General features: G+C 51.4%; 1 protein-coding gene across 5 annotated transcripts in view; it reads left to right on the forward strand.

Moving 5' to 3' along the window:
- LOC122186074 (protein CEPU-1) overlaps positions 1-26,064 on the forward strand; it is a 243,687-nt gene that overhangs the window by 208,594 nt on the left and 9,029 nt on the right. For all 5 annotated transcript variants that reach the window (XM_042882450.1, XM_042882452.1, XM_042882454.1 and 2 more), the window contains one exon: positions 13,598-13,723. In XM_042882450.1, coding sequence (XP_042738384.1) covers positions 13,598-13,723 — 126 coding nt within the window. The remainder of the gene's footprint in view (positions 1-13,597; positions 13,724-26,064) is intronic.

Raw genomic sequence — 26,064 nt, forward strand, 5'->3', positions numbered from 1 at the left:
CACTCCTCTCTGCAAAGCAAGAGCCTGCTCTTCTTGGAGCCTTTCTGTGCACGCAAGCTCCCAGCAGCTCCATTTACCCATGCTCTGCAAAGGCTTTCAGGGGGAGGCCACCTGCATCACCTGGAGCCATTCAGCAGCAGCAGCTCTGCAAGTGCTCTGCAAAATCTCACGGCTCCCCAGGCAGAGCCGGAGGAGGACGTTGGGTTTCTGCAGGTCTTGCAAGGTCTTGCACGAGTCATCCTCCACCGTCCCAAAGGAGATGAGCATCTCCCCACCGCCACACACGGGTCCCAAAGTAGTGTTCAGCCTGGCAAAGCCAGCGGTGGGTTAATGAGGTGGCTGCCATTTAATGTTACTGCAGTCATCTCTTTTGTTTTACTACGTTAAAATATTTGCGGCGGAGCGGTAGGACCGCTGTAACGCGATAGCGCTGCCTTAATGCTATTGTTACCATGGCAACGCTAATGGCAGCTCAATAACATTATTGCAATTTAATCTTACGACAATAAAATTAAGGGGAGAACAGTGAGACCTCAACAATGTAACGTTACTGCAGTGACAGCGCTGTTATCGCGATCGCGGAGTCAACGCAGTGTAGGGGAACACGGGGAGCAGTGTGTATCGTTCCTATAGTAACACAGAGGCATCCGCACAGCACAGCAGGGATGGATGGAGGAGATGGGGCCGGGGTGGCCGTGTTGCAGCTCCTGGGGCTGTTGGCAGGGGAAGGGGGGAAGGTCACCATGCTGTGAAGTCGCTCTGTTCACCCAACTCTGCGATCGGGTGTCGTTATCGCAGCCTTTCTTCTCCTCCCTCTGTGCTGGAGCTCTTTGGAGCAGGGCTGTTGTTTTAGCTGTAGTAACTCTGCAGGGAAGGATTTAAAGCACTGCCTCCATCTAGTTCCAGATCCTTCTGCCCGGCGTTTTATAGCATGTGGCTGTTATGGAGCGATAACGTTTTATATTTATATGTCATCTTTCATCGTGAAGGATCCCAGCACAAGCTACAAATTATGGCCGTGCCGCAGGGCCAGGCAGGCAACCCGGCACACGGCGGTGATGGAGGGGCTCCATCCAAGGGCACTGGGGAGAGCTGAGCACCTGTAACTAAGTGAGCCATTCTGGGAGGGCTTACCCTGAGTCCCCAAACTTTGTGACGCTGGGTTTGCCCGAGGGGATGGGATGCAATGGGTGCAGCCTTGTGCATCCTGAGCCACGCTGGTTGCATCCAGCGGGCTGCAGCTCCCCTCCTCCTTCACCTATGGGTGAGCCCTGTGCACCCAAGGCAGCACCCACCACTGCCTGGGTGGGCATGGGGAAAGGACCAACAAAAAACACTTCCTGACTTTTGAGCATGAGGAAAGCTCACCCTGTTTCTGGGGTGGAGATGGGTGGGCATAGAGTAGGAGGTGGGACAGGGGGACTGGGAGGGAGGGAGAGCTACTGCAGGGTATTTGGTATTGTAGTGGTGGTCATTTCAGGGGGTGCTTTGCAGCTCAGCACAGGGCATCAGCGTTTTGTGCAGCACCAGGCATGGCAGCAGTGGGATTCAGTATCTTCAGTTTCTTGAAGGAGAACCCAAAATCTGAAAAAGTGCTTTGAGGCCCTAGCACAGATTGAGTGCATTTGTACAATTTGGGTGCAGTTGTTGGACTTGGGTGCATTTGTAAGGCTTGAGTGCACTTGCAGGGTTTGAATGCATTTGTAGGTCATGGATGCATTTGTAGGGCATGGACACATTTTGGGGGCATGGATGAATCTGTAGGGTTTGGATGTACTTATAGCAGGATGCATCTTTAATCTGCAGCATGCAGCAGAAGGACAGCATCCCGATGCCATGCACACCGAGTGCAATTTGCTCCCAGCTCCAGGGGAGGGAGTCAGAGCTGCTGCTCTGTCCCCACATCCCTGTCGCATCCCTCGATGCTCGCTGTGCGCTCGCTTTGTCGCCATGCCTGGCAGGCAGTGTGATGCCCAGTGTGCTTGCTGCTACCCCACAATTACCACCCCCATTCCCCCTCCTGCACATCAGGAGAGCATACTGGCGTGGAAGGCAGGTTTCCGTGCTCCAAGACCTTCTGCTCTCCCCCTCCTTGGTCAGCAGATCCTGGCCAACCCCGCTCTGTACATTTGGAGCCTGGGCACGGTGCTGCCCGCCTGCCCACATTTCTCCATCTCAAGTGCAAATCTGGGCCCGCTCCGCAAGGCAGCTGCTTGGCTCCCCTCACGCATCAGCATTTGGTTGCTGTCCATGGGTATTTGGACTCTGACCACCGCTCTAATTCCTTGTTTGTCCTTTAATAAAAGACCTGTGAGCCCCTTGACACCGCAGTTGGAAGCGGTGGGACCTCGCGCCCTGCATGCCAGCTCGCGTGGCAATCTGGTGTCACATCCATCCTGCCAACCCAGCTCCTCTGGGACTCACATGTTTGAAAACAGGAGCAGCAGCTCATCTCCCATTCACTGTTTTTCTCCATCATTTGCTTTATTAAATATTGATTTTCTGTTGCATTATTAAACCTTAAGTCCCGGGCATAAATTCTGAGTTGATACTTTAATCTGGCTCTTCTTTTTGGCCTTTAGAGCTGATTTTATGGCCAGTCCCGCCGGAGCCTGTCCAGCAACAGCACTCTGGTTGCAGCAGGTTTGGTCAGCTTGGTGCTGCCTTCACCATTGCCATACATAGGGCAGCACCTGTGGGGGTTCATGGTACAGGTTGCAGGGTGCAGGGGGCCAAGGGTGCGATCTTGCAATGAAAAAATGGCAGATGAGTTTTGGGGAAGTCAGGATGTGTGTTATACAGTGCCGCCCTCGCTTGTTTGGGTAGCACAGACAGACTGCAATCCAAAAGAGGAGTTTTGTCACGGGCAGCAGCATGGCATCCTCCTGTGTGCCCCCGTCTGTTTGCTCCCCAAGGCTTTTGCTTATTGCTTTGCCAAAATTGCCACACTCAGAGGCAGGCAGTGTGGCTGCAGATGGCGATGTCTTGTCCTGAACACATCTCCTGCGCGATGCTGTCCAGAGCTGCACTTTGCTAGCTCACAAATCCCAGAACTGGGCTCAGCCAAACCTCCAGGCAAAGCTGTGGGGATACAGTGGTGGGACAGCTGCCAGCCCATGCAGGGACGGCCACCAGCACATCCCTGATAGCCCGGCTGGGTCGCACTGCCCTCCCCATCCATATCGTGGAGCCGCACGCAGCGCATCGGTGCCAGGGCTGCAGGCTGCCAACAACCAGGTGTCGGAACATGGATCCTGAGCCAAGCTGGCTCTGCGGCCAAAAGGGAGGAGGGGAAAAGAAAAAAAGAGGCAGAGGAGCTTGCACACGGCCTTTGGATACCTATCCAAACGGAGCATGCTGGGCAGTATGAAATCCGCATCTGGCAGCCGGAGCGCTGAGCAGTGATTTAAAACCCGGCTCCCAGCGGCAGGGAAAAGGAGGCAGAGTGGGAAGCAGATGTGAACACAATGCTGGAGATAAAGGAGAGGCCAAGGGAACAGCTGCTGGAAAAGCTCGACAAATATCTGCGAGCTTAAGGACGGGCTGGAGGGGTCACTGAGCCTAGGGGAGAGTGAAGGGGGGGAAATGGGGCTTTTTTTGCTTTGGAGAGGTTGAAACTTGGAAAATGAGATTGGGGACTGGAGGGACACGTGCTGGGAGCTTTGTGCTCTCGTCCTGCTGGCTTTTTTTTTTTCTTTTTCCTGCTTTTCTGTTCCGGTGGTGCAGTGAGGAAGAAAGATTTACAGAAGGAGATGGGAAGAAAAACGGCAAGTGGGGAATGAGAAAGGAAAGAGCCTTGAAAAAAGATGTGGAAGTGTGACCTTTGGGAAATGCGTGTGGAAATGAGTAGGCTGTTAGGCTTGGTGATCTTGGAGGTCCCTTCCAACCTTGGTGTTTCTATGAATCTGTGAAATACAGGTCCTGAAATATTGCTGGTGTGGGTTTCCTGGCCCTATTGATGGAGCTGGATCCAAACATGGGGCAAGGCGGTGATGATGGCAGCCCCATATGGATGTCCGTGGGCTCCCCTTACTCTTCCTGGGCTCAACAGAGATGTCTGTCCATGCCATGCCCTCTGCAGTCCCTTACTTGCTTCATCCTGAGAGCTCCAGCTTTCATCCCACTCCTGTTTTGCAAGCACTTCTCTCACGGAATTAATTCTTTCTTGCAGTGTTTTCCTTCTCTATCTTTTCTTCTGGGCCATGTCTGTCTGAAATAATATTTTTTGCTCCTTCAGCAGCAGGGCTATATAATTGATGGCCTCGCCAAGCTTTCTGAGCTAAACATTAAACCCTTCCTGCCTTGGCTCCAGCCGGAGTTCATTACTTTCTGAAAAGCTTCGTGTCTGTTTGTGCTCAGATTATTGTTGTTGTGGAGGGGAGGATATTGTCAGCAGAGAGAGAGGAGGAGGGGCTGGATTTGGCCAGCACTGCTTTGTAATCAAATCCTGCTCGCCTGCTTTTTAGCAAATTTTCCAGCCTAAAAAGGCCTCTTCTAGTGAAATTGGAATACCGGCACCCTCCTGGAGGCAGGAGCACAAATCCTGCCCCTAAGTAACGTGCAGCATGTGTGAGATTGTGTTTTCCTCATGCTCTCTCTCTCTTTTTTTGGTTTTTTGGTTCTTTTTTGGCCAGACAGTGCGGAAGTTTTTCTCTCTTTATTTTTCCCCTTTCTTTCTGCCTTACCCCACTCCTCCTCCAGGCTCCCCTTCCACCTCAGCCCTTAAAACACAGCAAGGCGGAGGTGATTACAAGGATTGGAGATGCAGTGACACTTCCCTGCCAACAAGTAATTGATTTATTAAAGACATTACAATACATTCATGGCTGAGCGTAAGAGTTTCCTTTGAACTCGCTCTAAAATCCAAAGGGATTGTGGCTGTTTGTGAGCACCGCAGGCAGAATAAATCTGTGCTCCCCCCCACCTCCCCCTGCTCCACTGCAATTTCGTTTCCCTTTGACTGGCACAAGTAAATATCACAGCTCGACAACTCCCGTCCAGTGACCGGTGTGATCCAATTTAATAGCATTTAAAAATTCAAAGTGATTGTTAGCCAAATGGAAATGTAAGATTTCGTACCCAGCCTGCCTTGGGGGAGGAAGGGAAGAATAGGGGAGGGCGAGGGGGATGTAGACAAATGGACTAGATAAAAAATAATGGAAAGTAACTTAATTAAAGAGGCTCGAGCCAAGTTCAAAACAGTGATGATTCTGAATCTGAGAACCGCAGGTTTTAGAAGTGAAAAGAGGAAGTTAGAAATGAAAAGAGGAAGAGGAAAGAAAGGAAATTCCGGAAAAAGAGCCTCCAAAATGATTAAATGGAGGGGAAGAAGGAGAAGGAAGGAAGGGGTAAAAATATTCCTTCCTTCCTTGGAAAGCACGAGCGCAGGGGGAATACGCAGCGCCATCGGTGAGGCTGGGCATTAGCAAGACAAATAGGAAAATGAGAGGATGCTCTGGGGGAAGATAACTCCCTGTGGCTTTTAGGGCTTTCTCAGAGGCGCGAGGGTGGCCAGGATGAGGGCTGGAGGGTTTCACTGAGGAGAAATGGGAAATGAAGGCACATTCCTCATGGAAAACAAGAGCAGCCCCCCATGCACGCAGAGCGCGCCGCTGTCCCTGCCTGCCGGTGCCTTTGCTTTTAACTCTGTCCAACTTTGCATATTTGTGGGTAGAAATTTCTTGATGAAACTTTAATCGCAGCTCCGTGTGTGGATATCTTGCTGTGCTCAGCACAGCCTGGCAGGATAGCAGGTGCTGGTTGAGCATCAATCCTAATGGGCGCTTTTGGGCCGTTTGCTCTTCGGGTCTCGTTTCCCCATCTGTAATAATAGTATTCCCGTAACACGTGGGGGTGTTGTGACAGTAGGGTTAATGCCAACACCGTTGGCAGAGCCCAAGAAATGAACATGGTGGTGTGCACAGGTAATGAGCACCTGCAGCACAGTGTTGAGCTCCAGGCACATCAAAGCGAATTGAGGCAGCAGGGACCATCCTGTCCTCCAGCATCGTTGAACCTGGAGGGCTAACCATTAGCACCTCCCTTTCAAGGAGATGATAAGGGGTGAGGAGGTGTGGGTTGCGTGATGTGGGTCATCACACAGCAACTAGGATGAAAGGTAATGGCTTCAAGTTGTGCGAGACTAGAGATGCTCCATGGGACGAGCAAGGGAAGCATGGAGACCCCCACAGCCTCCGAGGAGGGAACACAAGCTCCAGGCTATGCAAAGAAGTGCTGAAAGATGGAACGGGGAGGCTGTGGGATGGCAGCTCTGCCCCAGCATGGATGATGGATGCGCTGGCGGGTCGCATGCTGAGCAATGTGATCCCAGCAGACAAGAGGAGCAGCGGCATCTGGAGGCATAAATCACCTCGCCCACGGCTCTCGTGAGGCTGCCGGGCACTGCTGACCTCCTGCTTCATGAGCAGGCGAGCAGAGGGGTTGGTCAGCAGTAGCAGTGCTGGCCTCAAGACCTCCTAATCAGAAGATAATGGGGCCGTGCTCCCTGCCCAGTCCATTTATTTTTCACCGGAGTTGAACGCGAGCAAAAAGAAAGGGATTGAGGAGGATTGAGGAGGCTCCTGAAATTGATGGAGCTTGGGGTGGAAGCACAGGAAGAACAATTATTTGGGGATGCCAAGGCACGGGGAGGAAAAATAACAGCAAGCAGAGCCGCTGCAGGCAGTGTGGAGGAACAGCTCGAGGCTTTGCAGGCAGATGGGGGATTTGAGGACACAGCAGCCGTGCGTATCTCCAGCAAGGTTTATGGCTGATGTGTGGTTCAGGATTGCTTCCATCTGACCCCACGGAACACACTGTATTTTTGTGTCTCATTGGCACAGCCCCTGGAACAATGAAAGATGTCTCAGAGAGGGCAGGAGGGACGAAAGTAGATGGAAGAGGCCAAAGGGACACAAACAGAGGGGAAGATACGGCTAGAGCGCAGCAGCAGCTCAGCCCAAAGTTGGGGCTTTCTCTCCTCTCCACAGGAAAGCAGTGTGGAGGTGGGAGCATCAGGCGACCATTGCAGCTATCCCTGGGCTCCTGCAATGAGATCAGTGTCGGTGTGGAAAGAGTAATCAGAAACACTTATTTTGTGCTTGAGCGGGGGGAGAGGGAGCGCGGAGGAGAGCGCGAAGATAAGAACAAATATGCAAGAGCATAGTGTGTTTCTAATGGAAGGGAGATTTATTTCTCTCTGTGTCTTTTTAAGCCTCTAGATAGATCATAAAAAAAAAAAAAAAAAAAAGCAACCCACACACAACCTGTCTGCTTGAAATAGCCGAAATGTAATTTAAAGAGCATCACTTTAACTAATACTTCACTTCAGAGACACCTGCCCTATATTCATTGGAGATGCGGGCTGCATTAGAGCATCTGATTTATCTTTGGGAAGGATGTTGGAGCTCTTTGTTCCTGTGTTCCTGTGTTCCTCTCTGCAAGGGAAGTGGTGTGGGCTGGCTCAGCAGGCTCAACTCACATAGCGCCCATCCTGGAGTGGGGAACACATGGGGGGCTGCTGCAGGACCTGCATGCAGGGCTGCTTATGGGAAGAGGAGCTGACTTCCACAAGATGATCGTTAAGGTCCCTTCCAACCTAAGCTGTTCTGTGATTGTAGCAGGATGGCACGTGCATCTCAGTGTGATGCATCTCAGTTGACGTGAGCCCCAGTTGCATGTAGGGTGTAGTTAGTAGGACTGTCCCCATGCAGAAATCTCTCCACCTGTGGTTCCTGTGTCTATCCTATCGCATCTTACTATCTTATCATTCCTGGGCATCATGGTAAGATTTCTGGTGCACCTTTCTCTTCACTGTCTTCCTCCCTGGATTTTTTGCCCATCACTACTCCATGCAGAGCAGGGCACAGGCATCAAGCATCCCCTGCAGCTCACCGACAGGCAGCAAGCAGCTTTACCAACCAAAAAAGAAAGGGAAATTCCACAAATCCAAGTGATGATTTTCTCCCAAGGCGCTACCTGTATCCAGCATCCTTCAGCATCCATCACAAGGCAGGATCTGCTCCCAGGCACTCAGCCCTGCTGTGGGACGGCTATCGAGGGCGAGCAGGGGAGAAAGAGAGAGGAGAGTTATTGTCAAGTCCCTCGCTCTCCCTCTCTGATCTGAAGTTCACTTGTAATATTTTTCTCGACTCCAGTTGCTAATGCGTTTTGTTCTCCAGAGTGCGCGTGGCCCGACTTCCCGCACAGCCTTTAATTAGTTTCTGGATGATGACATCTCCTCTGAGAATCGTCTCGTCGTGTCCCTCCGATCTCGGGGGGAGATAAAGGAATCTAATAAAGACGTTCAGCATTTGGAGGTGATGGGTTTGACAAGCTTTGTATTAGCGAGGCGTCGTGTTCCAACTTTGCCGGGCGCGCTCGTCCCCGTGCAGTGACATCTCCCAGGGGTCTGACGGAGCCTCCAGCAGCACCCGGGGGACCCTGCAGCCCCCACGTGTCCCCACGTCCCTGTCAGTTTGATGGCCGTGGAGGTGGCTGTGTGCAGTGCTGTGATGAGAGGTGTCAGCGATGCTGGGAAGATGACGCCGGGTGTCTCAAGGCTCTGAGATCCTTCAATTTTCTGCTTTTCATGAGGCGTTGCTTGTCTGGCAGGGGGAATCCCAGGTGACTTGGGGGCAAAAAGCAGAAGCTGAAAACTAGATCCTAGCTCTGTGAAGTGTGCGTGGAGCCGAAAATGAGATCTGTCTAGACAGGGAGCTGATCTGTCGAGCAGTCTTTCTTCAGCTGCATCTCTTCATGGCTGACAATGTAAAAACTTCTTTCGTACAGCTTTCATTTTTCTTTTTTTCATTTTCGTTTGCATGAGAAGCATGAAGGGCTTTATAAAGGAGGTCTGCACCATTAGGTTCATTTTAGGGAAGGAAGTGTCCAGTGCACTTCAGCAGTTTGGTGGATGCCCCATCCCTGTGGACACCCAGGATCAGGGGATGGGGCTCTGAGCTCCTGATGGAGCTGTGGGTCTCCCTGTTCAATGCACGGAGTGGGACCAGATGGCCTTTAAGGTCCCTTCCAGCTCAAACCATTCTATGATTCTATGATTCTAACCTCCTTTGGGCACCATAATGTGAAAGCAGATATTGGGTCTCTCAAAGCTGGATTCTGGCTGTACACTGAAGCCATTTATTAACAGCCGTGCTAAGCAGACTCTTGCTTTATTTCCCAAGATGTGAGGCTTAGTTTTTCCCTTTCGTCGAACGGATGGGAAAATAAAGACCTGGATCCTTCCAGAGCCTCAAAAGCAGGCGACCCAGCATTAAGGCTGCTTGGCCTGATGGCAGACGACCTGCACCCACCTCAGAGTCAGAAAGAAGTCGTCATGCTTGAGCTCTGACTCTGCTTTTGTGCCGTGTTTATTCTGGCACATCCCTTGTTGACGACGGTAGGAGCAGCGCAGATTTATGCTGTCGTAAGTGGAATCAGATTGGGCTCCCTTTTGGCACTTAGCTATAAAGTTTGTCTGCAGAAGCCCTGCGGCTTATGCGGTGAATTATATCAGCGTTCACAAATACTTTACTAATGAATGATTGGGAGCGTCTTTCTCCCCCCTCCCCCTCTGAGTTATTTCAATGCCTTGCCATATAACCTGCTGCAGAGACAGGTGTAAAAAATTTGGTGTCCTCCAAGCTCAGAGAGCTGTGCTGCAATAGGAGGCATTATCTGCTCGGGAAATCATTTAGTTACATCTCAGTGCTGTATGACACATCTCATTACGCCTTGCTTTAAAACGAGCAATTGCCATTAGTTATTTATTAATTGCTTATTAAGGTCATTATGTATGTCCTCTTCGTTTCCCGGCCCTTCTCCCAGTGCCAGGTTTGTGCAGGGGGATTGGGGGAGGGGGGCTGAGCCCTTTGGTGAAGCTGGGCCAAGGGATTGTGCAAACCCCGGGTAGGGTCTGCACCCAAAATTGGAAGTTTTTTGTATACAAGCCTGCACGACCCAGGACATCTCTGGTGGCTGCATGTAGCTCCTGTTTCTCTCTCTGCCTCCTCCTACTTCATGGACTACTTCCTCAGTGCAGCCTCTGAGCTGTGCTGGTGTTATGGAAGGGTGATGCCCTCTCTGCTTTCCTCTTGTGGTTGTGTGAGAGTAGCAGCACCTGATTTAGAAGCACATTTTAGGAAACAGTTATTAACTGAAAGAGTGATGCTGCACTGCCCGGCTGCCCAGGGAGTGGTAAGGTCACTGTCCATGGGGGTGTTCCATAACCATGGGGATGTGGCACTGAGGGATGTGGGCAGTGGGCAGAGGGGTGTTTTGGGGTTGGACTTGGAGGTCTGAGACGTCTTGTCCAACCTTTATGATTCTAACTTGGTGTTGGGGTCCCTGCACCGCATCGCAGCCAGCCCTGCTGTCCCTCAGTTGTTGGTGCAGCAGTGTGGGCTCCATGTGATGCTTGGCAGTGCAGTGAGCAGGGCTGGGGCTCCCAGCAGCAGGGCCCTGCTAGCAGTGTGCTGTAAAACACGGAGAAGTCTGTGGGTAACAGTGGAAAGTGTCTGTTATTAAAGGCACGAGCTGTGGCAGCCTGATGCTCAGGAAGCTGCCAGTGCACATCACAGATCGCCTGCAGAACACAAGTCTGAGTCTCCCTCTTTTTCTTGCTTCAAGATGCTTTTATAGATGTTCTTTGCTGTTGCCTTTGATCTGGAACAGATGTTGCTCATGCTGGAGGATGGAGGTTTGCATGTTTTATGAGGGGGAAGCAAGCCTTACCAGCAGAGCCCGTCTTGCTGGCAGGCTGCTGGCATGGGCATTGCTGGGGCTCTGCACTATCCAGCAATACCCCATGCACAGATAGCAGGCAGAGATGCTGCAGCCCCATCTCCTATCTTGGTCAGGATGTAGGTGGCTGAGCCAAAAAACACAGTTCCTCATTGCAGGCACCCTTGCAGGCTCATGCTGGTCTCCTTCCCCTGTATCTGGTGGTGAGCTTGCTCCAGGCCCTGGGCTGTGTGTGTCAACAGGGACAAGCTGGATGCGGTGCAGGGACTCAGCATCTGTGCACAGCACTGCGTTTGGCTGCTGCAGGGTGCGTGCAGGGGGCGTTTGCACCTGTGTTGGCTCTGGGATGGATGCTGGGAGGTTCAGCCTGTGCCAGGGCCAGGAGGGTGCGTGCGCACACAGCACAAGTTGGGGAGTACATCTGTGTAGGCAAGTGCATATGCTTGGAGCTGCACAGGCATCTATCACCTGACTGAACACCCTGAGCGTGTAACGTGCCATATGGCTTGGTTAAATATTTAAGCACGCTGCTTTCTGTCCCTGGGACTCCGTGCATGCAAGTCCAGCCGAGCTCTGGGTTTGCAGTTCGGCACTGCGCTGAGACCTTTCCCATCGCTGTGGCAAGAAAAAAGAGGGGGGGGGAAGAAAGCAGAATTCAGATCGATGAAACACCAGCCGGTCTCTGGGGAAATCTGCACTGTGTCACTGGAGCAGCTTGGCCAACACTGCCATGTTTAATCACTTCTGAGCAGGAGAGATGCTGAACACAAAAGGACTGCCCGCGAGGAGAGGTTCCCGCCTGGGAAGCCGGCATTTATTTAGCTTTATTTATTTATTCATTCCCATTGGGGCGCAGCTCCATCTGCGTCCCGCGCTCAGCAGAAGGAATTTCTCCTCTGCCCCAGTGCTGCAGCAGTGCCGACTGATGGGGAAAGCTTTGAGTGGAGGGAACGGCAGCACCGGCGGCCGTTAAATAATGTTAAATATATACTTGCGATCACTTATTTATTGAAGTTTCCCTCTCTAGTGTAGTAAAAGCCTGACGACGTACCTGCTAAGTCTCAAGAAAGGCATTTTACAGAGTGCGCGTGGTTAATTATTCAAACGTTTAATTAGCATACAATAACTGTCGCGTTAAATCCTACCGCTTTTAATTTAAGTGGTTCCTAAAGACTTTGCTGACGCTGTCGCTCTCCTGCTCCCCAGCCCTCACCTCATCCCAGGCAGGCTGCAGTGCATTGCTGGAGACCGACCGACCGAGGGCCATTCCCAAAAGCTGCATTTGCACTTGTCGTGCTGCAGATTCTCCCATTGCATGGCCAAAGCCATCATTTCACCTCCCTTTCCCATCCCCAGCAGCATGGAACACTGCAGGAGCACTGGTGCTGCTCTGCTGGGGAGGAGCAGGAAGCGATGCCCTTCAGGATGCATTTTCAGGAGAAGTGGAAACCAAAGTTCGATTTGTTTTGATTATGATTTAGAATCTGGTCATTTAATTTGATTGCAGATTTCTATCCGTCACCCGTGTGGATGCAAATCCCTGTGCGTGGCACCGGCATCACAAATGCAAAGGCTGAATTTGCTGTTTGCCAGTCTCAGTGAGCTCGGCAAAACAAGCCAAATATGAGTGATGCGAATCCGTTAATTAAAAAACATTGCCAAGGTTCCTCCTTGGTACGGTGTGCATTGCATGGGAGATGGCAGATAGCATCACTGTGCGGGACCGACAGCTGCAGTCAGCTGGGCTCCTTAGAATCCTACAGTCATTATGGTTGGAAAAGACCTCTGAGATCATCCAGTCCAACCGTCCAGCTCCCACCAACACTGCCCACATCCCTCAGGGCCGCATCTCCATGGTTGTGGAACACCCCCAGGGAAGGCGACCCCTCCCCTCCCTGGGCCTTTGGCTCCAGCACTGCTCATCCCTTCAGTATCAAACCCCCATGGCCCGTGTGATTCTGAAAGCTCCGTTGTGGGAAGCACGCATTGGTTTCTTGGTTCCTCCCTACTTGTAGCACTTTGTCATTAATTGCATCTCCGTGGACTACACGGCTGTTGGCAGAGCATCTCCCAGCCGTCCATCCCAGGAGATGTGTGCCCTCATGCTGGGCTTAATGACACTGATGAATTTTAATATTTCCTTTGGTGATGCCTTCACGGCCGCTGTCCTGCCCAGAGCCCCATTCTGGGACCTCCTGATTCGATGCATGATTATCAGATTAGCCGTCATGCCCAGAGCAGCAAAAAAATGAACTCCCAGAAGCCCTTCAAAACAGGGAATAATTCATTACCCACCTTGATTTCCACTTAAAATGTACTTTAACTACACTTCCAACTACAAACCCTAAATCACCCTCATGTTCACAAAAAATCCATCATTTCTTATTTTATTGCACGGCACTGGCATGACATAATCCCTTCCAGAGCGTCTTGGAGTGCTTTACGGATCAATAAATTACTTACCTGCACAGCAGAGGCAATGCGTGCAAGGCCATTGCAGACATTGCAGTGTGTGTGCAGCAGCTGGGATGGGGACAACAAGGGACGGGGTCCTTGGGAGCAGCAGCTGGGTGGGGAATGCCCCGTTTGCTCCTTGTCTGTTTCCCATCGTCAGCCCCTTTCTTTTTTATGTCCCCTCTTTGGGTCTGGCCCCATGCCATGTGCGCGCTCAGGGCCTCGTGTTGCACTGGGGTGGCAGAATTAAGGCACAGAATTGAAGAGTATGGAGTTGGAAGGGACCATAAGGATCGTTGAGTCCAACTCCTGGCTTCACACAGCACCACCCAAAAATCAGACCACGTCAATGGGAGAGCTGTATGGTTATGATGGTGTTTCCTTCTTTGTGTCGCTGCAGTGTCGCCGAAAATTATCGAGATCTCTTCTGACATCTCCATCAATGAAGGCGGCAACGTCAGCCTCACCTGCATAGCCACAGGAAGGCCAGACCCCACAATCACCTGGAGACACATCTCACCCAAAGGTAGGAGTCAAACGTCGCCCAAAATACCCCAAAAAGGGCTGGGAGGTGCTGCTGGCTGCTTCGCCTGTTGCTGAAGTTGAGTAAAGAAGATGATGTGCACTGAAAAGATGTAACTGGATGCAGGAGGGTTTTGTTAGGGAATTATCCAGCCTGGTGGCTTGGGAGAGGAATAATGTGGGTTTTTTTCTTACGTGGAGGACTGGTGGTGGTTACCAGGTTGGGGTTGTGCTGTGCATTGGGAGTGCTGGGGCTGCCACAGCAGGTGGCTGCGTGTGGCACAGGGCTGCGTGCTGAGAGCCCCCCCAGGGAACCTCACACATTGCATCAGAGAGGGGCTGGAAATGGTGCAAAGCAACAAGAAAACGCACGAAGCATTAATTGGTAGCCTTGTTAATTGGAAAGCAAACCCTGAGCAGAACTGTGTGGGTGGGAGTGCTGGGAAGTGAATTCCCATACACACCCATTGGGGGCTGTATGACTTCAAAATCCTCTCCTCACTGCTTTTGGGCAGTTGGATTTTGCTCTTTGTCTGCGCTGTACAAGCTGCTGGGCCAGACCCATCCTTCCTCATGGCCCCAGCAGAGAGCAAGCACAGTCGGTGCCATCTCAGGCTGCTCTCTTGACAGGAGCCTCTGGAAGATACGTTTCTCCATCCTGCATCCCTCCTGCCCCCAGGACCCTCCTCTCCCACTCCCTGCCCCTCGCTGCCTTCCTCCCCTGCACCCATCCATCCTCTCCTAACCAGGCTCCAGCTCCCAGTGCCTCTCACTTTCACAGGGGTTATTTTCGCTGTTTGCTGCCATCCTGCAGGTTTCTTTCCCCAGGGAATCTTTACCTGTGCTTGAACCAGATGTTTCCATTTTACTTAGGACTTAGCTGCTATGGAAACTGAGGATGCATCACGAGAGGAAGAGTGAGCTAATCAGAAATTACCTGTGGTGCTCTGTAATTTGCAGCAGCAGCTCTTACCCGATTTTGGCCATGATTAGGCATTCTGCCTTCAAAGCTCAAAGAGAGCAAATGATTGCAAAGATTTACCTGGCTCTGCCTGCCTGACAGAGGAGGGTGCTGAGCACAGGGATGGCCCAAGACAGCTCTGGTGGCTGCATGTAGCTCCTGTTCCTCTCCCTGCCTCTGGGGATGCTCTATTTGCCCGTTTCCAATTCAGCATGTATACAGGAGACAAGGATTTGAAGTACAGGGACTGAAATAAGAGCCAGAGCAGGTGTGCAGAGGTGCTTGTAGAAGATGCCAAGGTGATGATGAGCTCCCTGGGAGGAGATGCTGTGGTTTGGAGATCCAGGACCCAAAGCTGGCGGCTGCTGTGCCAGTGCTGGAGGAGCTGCTTCCCATACTTGCACCAACGAGTGCTCCTCTGCACAGCAGCACTTCACGGGCTTTATTATTTTCTTGGCAGCTCTCAGTCTGTTCTGTGGTTCTTGGTGAGAAATGAAGCAAATAAGAGTGTTTGCTCACTGGAAGGAGCATGCAGTCTGGTTTCCCAGAGGATTGACACCAAAGCAGCTCAACTCCCCAGCGATCCATCCCACTGCAGTCCCTTCCCAGCCACCTGTCTCCTGTCAGTGCACAGGTTGAAATGGAATAAGGAGGAGGTGGGTGCAGACACACGTTCCTCCATCACAGGGCTCTGCTGAGAAGCCACAGCTGTGACAAGGGGTTTGGGGGCTGCACATGGCAGAAAACCCATTTGGGAAGCCAAGCTCCAGCACCCAGCAAGCCAGCTCCATCCCCTGTGCCAAACCCACTGGGATGTCAGTCAAGAGAAGTGTTCCAGCAGGGTGAAATCTCTCAAAGTTACGAGGGCTTCAGATGCATTGGTCCTGGCACCACGGTGCTGATGCCATCTGCAAACAATGGTGAGACCTTGTGGTTAATGGTGTGGTTTTGGTCACGCAGGTGTTCCCATAGTTACTGGGCTCTTTCTTTATTTTTGGGGTAACTCTGATGTTGTCATGGTGATTGCCACGTTGTCAGCTTGGTTTTCATCTCTTGGTGAACAAATGCATCCCTGTGGCAGGCACGAGACTTGTCTTGCCTCCTGTTAAGCTCAGGAAAAGTGCTGATGAACTGCAGTGAGTGGCACCAAGGGCTCACTGCTATCCCGAGCCAAGGGCTGCATCCAACTCGTCATCCTTAACAACCCTTGATAGACTTTTCTGCCACGGTTTTGTCTAATTGCTGTTTGATTATTGCAGTAGTATGATGGATTCTGGTGTAAGGCTTAAGAAGGGAGACTGCCAGGGTAGCAAAACATTATGGTTTGGCTTGATGGTGTATTTACTCATAAGAGGGCTGATCAAAAGGTCTTTATAGAAGGAATCCCTCATTAATCTTAGGATTAGTCTCGGCAATGAAAGCAGGAGCCCAGCCCTGCCCCACAAGCACAGTGCTGCATTGCTGCTGGGCCAGCAGCACCTGGAGGGGGATGTGATGCTTGGCGGGCCCCATCCTGCCATGACCCAGCTGTCCTCAGTGAGCAGTTCTGTTAACCTCTGCTTCCTCCCTGGGAGAGGTGAGACGGCAGTCCGTTGCCTGGCAGGGCTGAGGGGAGGCTAAATGCATTCAGGACGTGAGGTGCTTGGGTGTGGGAGTAATCACAGCTTGTATATGCACTTAAGATAGATGAGACATGGTGGCCTGATATGGCAGAGGTCTCTCGAGATCGTCTGTCTATACATCAGCAGCAAAGCAGCGGAGGGACTCTGGGAGAAGTGTGGTATATTTGGATTTATTGATTCTCTCTGGCTCTTGGCAGGGCTTAAAATAAAAGGAAAAGCTGCTGAAAAAACATCCAGCTTGAGGAGTTGCATGTCCCCAGGAAGGGGGGCACGTCCCCTCCATTCAGATGTTTGTCCATTGAGTGCATTGCTTGCTGCACCTAATCTTTCCAGATCCTTTCTGGACTGCAGGCAGGAGATGCCTTAGAGCCTAGAAAGGAGGCACTGGGAGAAGCAAGGGGAACCCTTGTCCCCAGGAAGGGCTCCCTGTAACCATGCCTCAAGTTACCACTGTATGGGAACTGCTGAGTCTCGGCCTGAACCTCTGATTGATCACCTGAGGTGAGCCATGAGGAGCACAGGTGAAGGCAATTCAGCTGTGCTGCTGGAAGGGATGGAGCCTGGCTGCACCCCTCCTAGACCTATTTAAGAGCTGGCTGCCAGTGGGGAAGGATCTCTGCTGGAGATTGCCTCTGCTGGAGTTCTGTGGGTGAGCCCAGCATTAGGGTAAGCCTTCCATTTATTTTCTTTTGTTATCATAGTCTACTTTGCCTAACTCTCTTGTTTATTTTGTGATTATAACAGCCTAATATTTTTTGATTATGCAACCACTTTCACTTAATGACAGAGAATTGTTCTCTCTGCTGGTCATTTTGACAGGGAAATGGCTCTCACAGAGCAGCTGATTCGTGCCTATTGCTGTGTTCCTCCTGGATCTTATGTATGGTTTTACGCTGTCTCTTGGCTCTTACTGAAGGTTCAGAAGGCACTGGAGAAGGCCAGTGCACCTGCCTTGCCTTTCTTGTCTGTATTTAGATGACATTTAGTTGTATGCATCTTCTTGAGCTGAGCAAACACCAGAGCCAACTGCAGCCTTGGGGGAGGTAGGGGTGTGAGCCCCAATTTGTGAAGAAGGACTTCTGTTGTATGGGCCATCAACAGCGGTATGTGAAGGAAAGGAATTGAACCTCTTGTGGCTGGAGCAGAGAACCAACCCAGAGCTGCATTGTTGGGTTGGGTTGGACTGAGTTGGGTTGAGTTGGTTTGAGTTCGGTTGGGTTGAGTTGGGTGAGGCTGGGTTGAATCTGACTGGGTTGACTGAAGTTTAGTTGGGCTTGTTTGGGTTCAATTGGGTTGACCTGGACTGGGTTGGCTGCTCTGTCAGACATGACATCCCATCTTGCCTTGTTGTATGTGTTCCCCTGATCTCATGGCCTTTCTCCAGCACTGAGGCCCTGACTGCCTGCAGAGGCCAATGCCCAGGATCTTGCAGAGGCTCAGCCAGCAACCCTCATCCTCCTTCCAGGAGGCACTGCAGGCCTGGGCTCCAGCTAAATTAACTGAAGCATTTCAACAGGCTCCAATCCTGTCGGCAGCTCAACCGTCCCCTTGTTTACTGTTGAAATAATTACTGCTTTGCCATAATATTAGCTCTGAGCCGTGACTCCATTACCATTATCGCCGGAATATTACCCATTTATTATCTCCCAGCAACCCTGGAAGATGAACACTAGGCTTCAGAGACCAATTGTTTTACAACAGACAGGATCTTGGTGTGCATTGTTTAATGAGGTAAACTACATTATAGCCGGCATTAATTTGGCTGCGGTGCACTCCACTAAATCATTGTTAACCTGTAAATCTGCCACCCATTTTGATGTGCATTTAATCAGTGCACTCCGGACAGATCCATTGGGAGAAGGGTCACTGGTGGCTTATTTCCATTGGTACCAGTGTGGCACAGGCAGCAGTTTTTGGCCAAGGTGAAGGCGGTGCTGGCTTGCAAAGTTCTTGTGCACGCGTTGCAGGCAGCAATGGGATCCTACCAGGAGCAGGGGGAAGATTTAGCTCCCCAAAGCCTGCTATGGGAGCAAGGTGGGGTAGGAGTGACTTAATCCTGGGTAACACATCATGCACGTTGGGTGCTGACTGTGCACGGCCCTTCTTAGTCTTTCCTCTCCAATGCGATGCCCTTGTTCTTCTTGCTATTGTAAAGCAACAGGAGATTATGTACCTACGTGTGTATATATATAAAAGTAATATTTTTGTTTCTCCACATGGTGGAAATGAACCCGCTCAGCTGATTTGTTTGCATATTTGGCACAGCCGCCTTTACAAGATGCATTTTCGTACAAAAATAACAAGACCCCTACCAGCTACAAATGAGGCAATGCCTTTCCATTACAGAAAGGAGCAAAAAAAAAAACAAACAACTCTGTGCTTCAGCATATTCCCTAAGCACAGCTTTGCAGTGTCACTCTTTCCCTCCTCACCAGAGGCAAAGCGTGCTCAGCTCCCCGGGATTGGGGGATGCACGCAGACCTGGGATGCTCTTCGCAAGCAAAAAGCAGATGGCTGTCTGCACCCCTGAGCTCATCCCATTGCTCACCGTGCCCAGCACAAGGGAGCCGCAGCCCCGTGCAAAGCGATAGCAAGAAGAGTACAGGAGATTTATTTGTCTCGTTCCCGAGCCGATCCATTTGCATGACAATCTCGTAAGCCCTGCATACACACAGCAGCAGCAGGACCGGGGAAGTTTCCACGTGTTCCCGGTGCGGACAAAAACCCCAACGTGCTGACAGCATCGGCTCGCTGGATTTTCTGTCTCTTCTTTAGCAGTCAGAGCTCTCCCTCCTTGCCTGGTTCGTGCAGGGCTTTGTGTCGCTGGCTCGGGATGTGCCTTTCACTCGGCTGGCATTTGGAAGCAGAGGAAGAGCAAGGAACGGGAGTGTCTGAGATGCGAGAGATCTCCACACAAATTAAAACCTTTTATCAGCCCCTAATAGCTGTGCAAACTAATTATATTTGGGCCAAACTTTGCCAGAGACTCCCTCGAGGTATTATTATAAAAATCTGAGCTGTGGAAACGCGTCCCCATTCTGTCAACACCAGGTCGCTTCAGCTATAGAAAACTCGTCTGGTTTTAGCTCCCGTGATGCGCTTTGCATAAGCCATGGCAGTTGTTTTGGGGGAGGAGAGAGCTGGCCGGGCTGTGTCACACATGGGCCAGGTCCTCCCACCCCATCGTGGTGGCTTTTGGAGGTACAGGGGGAGGGTGGGAGGTTGCAGGGAGTTTGGTGCATCCGTCCTCTTCTGACCATAGGGTCAGCACCATCAGCATCTCACCCACCGTGTGCTCCGCTGGTGGAAAGGGTCTGCAGCCACGTGGGCAATGTGAAAATTGCTCTCTTTGGTGCCAGCACTTTGCTGGCTATGTTCTGGTTGTCTTAGAGCTGATTTCCCTCAAATCAGTAGTATCACGAAGGTCCAACCATCCGCCTACCACCAATATTAGCCACTAAGCCATGTCCCTAAATACTGCATCTACAGGTTTCTTTAACACCCCCAGGCACGGTGACCCCACCACCTCCCTGAGCAGCCGTGCAGAGCATCACCACTCCTTCAGAGAAGTTTTTCCTAATATCCAACCTGAAATTCACCCCATTCTACCCAGCATCACGCTCTGCTCCCTTCCTTCCCCATGAACGAGGCACTAAGTCCCAATGCACCCCGGTGTCCACAGGTGGGAGATGCTTTGATGGCATCTCCTGACAGGCTTGTCCCCTGTCCCCATGCCACCGTTCCCCTGCCTGCCTCGTGCTGTTCCTCTGTGCAGATTGCTGGCTAATGGGGCGGAGCCAGTGAGAGTGCTGTCTATTAATGGAGCAGAATATAAACAGTATAAAGCCTTCATTTCCCAGGCTGTGATTTCATTATTAATATACTTTACAGTTCACAGGTTGTTCATTTGCTTCCATGTTTTCTCAGCTGGTGTAATCTGCGGCTTGGAGTGAGAAGAGTCATAAAATTTCCATTTCCAGTTGAATGTGCGTCCAATTCGCCGTGAAATGTTTCTCTCTGTCGTGAATATTAAGTGCACGAGGAGTCAGTAGCTGTGGGATTAGTTAGGGCAGGTTGCCAGCCCCTGTTCCACCTCCCGGGGTTGAGATGCTCACAGTGTGGGAGATGCAGAGGAGGCAGTTGCAGGAGGACCAGCGGTGTCAGGGCAAGGAAAGGGTTATGGGCAGAGGGAATGAGCATGTGGTGGAGTGAGGAGGGACAAAACATGCAGAGTGTGATGGAGAGACAGAGGGGAAAGCTGGGGAATGGTGGAGAGACTGCAAGGGGGGATGTGATGGGTTGAAGGATGACTGAGACCTGGTGGAGCCAAGCTTTGCTCCTCCATACAATCATAAAATCGTTAGCGTTCAAGAAGACCACTGAGATACTCAAGCCCAACCCACCCCACTGTGTCCACTGCCTGCATCCTGCAGTACCACATCCCCACAGCAATAGAACACCCCCAGGGATGGTTACCCCACCGCCCTCTGGGCAGCTCTGTGGTGCAGCACCACTCTTTTGGAGAAGAAATTATTCCTAACAGCCAATCTGATCCTCCCCTGCATAGCTTGAGCCCATCACCTCTCCATCTCACATCTCTATAACTCTCATATATGGTCTCTATAACTTCCTGAAGGGAGGTTGTAGTGAGCTGGGGGTCGGCCTCTTCTCTTGTGTCATTAGTGATAGGACCAGAGGGAATGGTTTCAAGCTACGGCAGGGGAGATTCAGGCTGGACATGAGGAAGTACTGCTTTTCAGAAAGGGTGGTCAGGCACTGGAATGGATGCCCAGGGAGGTGGTGAAGTCACCGACCCTGGGGGTGTTCAAGGAAAGGCTGGATGTTGTGTTGAGGGACATGGTTTAGTGGGAGCTATTGGTAATAGGTGAATGGTTGGACTGGATGAGCTTTTAGGTCTTTTCCAACCTTGGTGATTCTATGATCTCTGTCCACAGCCTTGATGCTTGGCAAGGAAAAATCCACACTGGTGTGCGCTCAATGTTGTAAGTCAGCCTGGTGTTGGGCCAGCACCATGGGGTCGGGAGCTGTGCCTTTCCACTACCCCAGTGGGTTTCCTCATCTCTAGCATGCTACCATGGGCAGGAAGCTGAAATGCTTCTAGTTCAGCTTCACACAGGCGTGCTGTGATGGAAGAGAGGGCTGTGTGAGCACATCTGGAGCACAGCTGGCCCCGTGCAGGCAGGGTGGCACAGCTGGAGGCGGTGATGGATGCCCACTGCCCGGCTGTGCAATAGCAATGCAGGGTGCAGCATCTGGCTGGATCAGTGCTGGTGGGAAGGGGACAAACAGCAGATCCTGGTTTGTGCCCAGATTGTGGAGCAATGTTTCTGTCCAGCTCCTTGCTGAAGTGACTCCTGCCATGGCACTCTTTGCTGCAGGGAGAAAAAATGCCTCTTCCTTTCCCATCTTCTCACGGCCGAGTCAAGATAATAATAGTCTTTTTCTGATCCCTGAACTTTCCCATCTGCTTGGTAAAACAATGGCAATTCTTTTTCCTCACGGTCTCTCTCTCTCCATCTCCCTCCCCTTTATTTTTATATAATTTAAAGCTGCAGCAATGCTGTAGCCCGGGGGTTTTCCCCTTCCTGGGCTACACTGCTGTTATTTAGAATGGCTTTTCCCTTACATAGCAGTGCCTCTTGCTCCCTCCCCACCCCGCCTGTCGGGTGCTCATCCCATTCCCAGTCTCTCCCATTGCCCAGCATCACCCAACCCTGGTGTTCCTGGCACCATGCAGCCCCCAGACCCACTCCCCATCTGCTTTCCCTGGGATCACAGCATCCCCCAGAGGTGCCGTGCCCACTGGTCCGGCTGCTCTCCATAAGGCACAATACTGCAGCTGATCCTCCAGAAATGGAGACATCAGTGCCATAAAACATGAGGGACAGAGCGAGGCCACTGGGCTGGAAAATAGCGTCTGAAAAAATAAAGACAGGCTAAAGATGATGGAGGGGTGGCAGCCGGCCTCACCTGGCCCCAGTTCTGAGGTTAAGAGCCAGGCTGGGTGCTCCTCATCCCGGGTGAGTTGGGGTGAATTAGAAAATATCCCCATTCCCCAGCAGCTGGCGGCCAGGCTCAGTGTGCAGGGAAAGTTTCCCACATCCGTGGGACTTCTTGCCAGCGCTCTGAATGGATTTAGCCAGCACTTGATGCTTATTTTTTTTCACTCTAATGCCTTTATGCCACTTGCTTCCCATCCTCGGGATATTTTCTTAATGCGGCTGAAATGCAGCTTAGCAGAGGTTACAGCCATTTAAATGCTTCGGATTGAAATTATGTCCTAAGAGCTTCTCCTGCAGGGAAAGCCTTTGGGTTTAGGTTTGCAGACAGGGGGACTTTAAGGTCCTGGGTGCCAGCAGCTGTATTTTGGAATGGCATGGAGGAAAACAGGGAGAAGAGGGATGGTGCTGGGGATGCTCCATCCTGTGAGTGAGCACAGCGAGATGGGTTGGGCTTGGGGATCTTTGTGGTCTTCTCCAACTTTGATGATTCTGTGACTGGAGGGTGCTGGGGGATCTCACCATCGTTATCCCCGCTGCAATACCTGTGATAGTGAATCTGGACCTGCGTGGCCTTTTTTTGGGTGTTTTGCAAACAGGAGCAGCTCGCTTCTTGGTGTTAGCCAGGGCCAAGCCTTGCGCTGCGCTGCTTCTCCTCCAGGCAGCACAAGAGCTGCCAGCAATGGGACGGGCTCCAGGAAAGCCAAGTTGCAACAGGATTTAATGGAGGAGCAGAGCTCCTGCAAACAGGATGCGTGTCTTTGTCTGAGTGATTTTCTCCCGGAGCATCTGTCACTCTCCAACATCTCGGTATCATCGCAGCAAATTATTTAAACACTACCCACTGTACCCCATCTGTCAGGCGGCCCTTCCTCGTGTATGGGGCCCTACCTTGCTGCCTCTCCAAAGGAACTCACCAGCAAAGGCTGAGAGCCAAACAACAGGACAAATTAAATCAAAAGCACAGCTTCGGCACCCAGGGGGAAAATGCACATCAGCTTTGACTTATTGCATGGCGCACGCTTACAAGAGAGAAGCAGCGGCTTTTGTCACTGCGAGGGGCCATGAAAAATGAATTAGGGCCGCTGCTGGGAGAGGGCATGCAGGAGAATCCTTCATTCTGGCGACGCTGTCCTCTCTCACCTTGCAAGCGGCAATGGGGGAAAAATAGTGGGGAGGAAGGGAAGGGAGGAAGGGAGAGGAGGGCTGGGGCTGGGGGTAGCAGTGGGGACAGGGAGGGAGAGGAGCCTTGTGCTATATGGTCACCCACTGTCAGCTCAGCTCCTGGTGCTTTGTGTGGCTCGTTTACTCCTGAGTTAGAGCCTCCTTCAAGGGTGGTTGGTCCCTGAGTTGTTGTGTTTTGTTTCTTTAAATATTAATTTCCATAATCCTTTTATTTCCCAATGAACTACTACTTGCAGACAAAGGGCTTAATGCTCCTTTTTTATTCCTGCGCACAAAGAAGTTGCATGAGGCTCACAAACATGTGTGAGCAGCAGCGCACAGAGTCACGATGTGCAGAGCTGGGGGACAAGAGACGTGTCCCCGGGTCATCACAGGGGTCACAGCCATATAGGATCATTAGGGTTGGAAAAGACCTCTGAGATCCTCAACCCATCCCACGTCCCCAGGTGCCACATCGCCACGGCTCTGGAGCACCTCCACAGGGTGACCCCACCACTCCCTTGGGCAGCCTGTGTTTTCTCTTTGGAGAAGAGATTTTTTCCTAATACCCAACCTGAAGCTCCCCTGGTGGCGGTGAGGTGCTCAGGAGGGCAGCCCAGGATCCCCATCCTCTCCATCTGAGCACTTCTGACATGCCTTTTGGAGATGGGAGATTTGAGAGCTGAAGGCCGGGAAGCACAATAGAAGATAGACTGCTTGTACCTCATTGTCTGGAGAATAGATGGGCTGCGGGCTCCCGGAGAATAGGAGCTGCCACTCAGGCAGCTTTAATAGAACAGGCGGCAGATAGATTTCAATAAAAGAAATGAGTATAAATATTGTTAGCACAGAAGAGAGGGAAAGTGAAAAAGATCTTGTTTGACTAGTCACAGTGGGAAACTTTCAAGGACTTTTAAGCTAAAAACTCAGCACAATGGTGCTATAATGGGCAGCTCGGCTGCATCTCACGACAGCGGCGAGGCGAGCGGGACGGGCTGCTGCATTGCATGGGGATGCAGTGGCACCCGAGGGGCTCAGCAGGGAGCAGGGAGATGTGGTGTGTGCATCTGTTTAATGGCAATCTGAGTTGTTGCAGGACGTCCCTTTCCTTTGCAGCCCGCAGAGATGATGTGGGAGCAGCAGGCCCGGTGGCTTTGTGCACCAGCAGCCTTTGGAATCCTGCTAATTAACACAAATAACCGGTGTGTGGGGTGAGATAGTTCTTTCCTTGTTGTCAGGAAACTTGAAAAAGCTTCTGAGGGGTGAAGAAGAGCGGGGTGATGGTTTATGGTTGTCCCCACCCCAAGCTTTGTAACAGGGTCACCCCTCCAAGGGGCTGCAGATGGAGCCCGTGGCATTGGGATGCAGTGTGCTTGGAAGGAAGGACAGAGCCGTGCCCTCCTGGGTCGATAGGGTAATCTTGAAGAAATCATCTTTTAATGATTGCTTTGGATGGTTTCCAGAAGGTTAATTACCCCACGTCTTCCTCCACTGGAGCATGGGGAGCCAGAGCTTGGGGTGAGTGGAGGTGATGCTGCTGTCACGGTGCCATCGGCCAAGCAAAAGAACAAGGGAACATCTTGCAGTGCCTGAACTTGGTTCGTGATGTGCTAAATGAGCAGTCAGTAGTAGTGGGGAGATGCTGAACAATAAAAGGGGCAGCAGGAGCCTCCTCAACCTTTGGCCAAGGGCATGGGATGGGGTCAGCTTTGGTTCTTCGTCACCCAGGGGCACAGGGCTGTGTCACTCTGCAGTCAGGTTTGGGGCATGGTGGTATTTAGGGGGTTCCTTCGTCTTCCTCCTCCTCCTTCCCTGCACAGAGGAGCGTTGCTTTGCTGCTAACTCACCCACACCGTGTTTCCATACTGGAGGAGAAGGGGGGGAATCAGCTCTCGGATGCTGGCAATTCCCTCTTATTACCTTTGTATATTTTATTTATTTACTATAAACTGTTATAAGAAGGCCATCACCGCCGTGTCGGCATGACATGTGAAATAGATGGCTCTTGGTTTTAAGAGCGTCACTGTGAGCCGGGAGTCTGCACGATGTTAATTTTTATTGCCAGAAGTAGCCATAAATTGATAGCTCAGAATTGCTGTAGGGGCTGTAATTAACTAGTTACTATTTCACCTCCAAAAGGAGCAATGTTTCACACTCTTACTTTTACTTATCTGGAATCGGCCACTGTCAACATCTGCTGAAGCCAGTATAAAGATTTATAGACCTTGGAGGTAAATATTGACTAATGGGCAGCTTGGCTTAATGTTCACCTTGAAGGACAATAAATTGTGCTATTGATTGAAGCTAGATGTCAATATCTGCATTGTTGTAAACATTTTAATAAAATTATCTCCATAAAATATTCCCATTCTCAGGCTAGCCCGATCGGTGCATGGCCAATGACTCAGGAGCAGCACTGGAAATCTGGGCAACCATGGGGAGCCCAAACCCATAGCGGGGCCATTGCTGAGATCCACAGAGGTAGGAATATGGCAGGTCTGCAGAGCAAGGCGCATGGACATGGTGTGAGCACACTGCAGCATTGGGAGCTTGCTGGGTGTCGTGTGCTGTGCCCTGA

The sequence above is a fragment of the Lagopus leucura genome, unplaced genomic scaffold (assembly GCF_019238085.1).
Source record: "Lagopus leucura isolate 7727_CA_CO unplaced genomic scaffold, USGS_WTPT01 Super-Scaffold_100034, whole genome shotgun sequence".
NCBI classification, from domain to species: domain Eukaryota; kingdom Metazoa; phylum Chordata; class Aves; order Galliformes; family Phasianidae; genus Lagopus; species Lagopus leucura.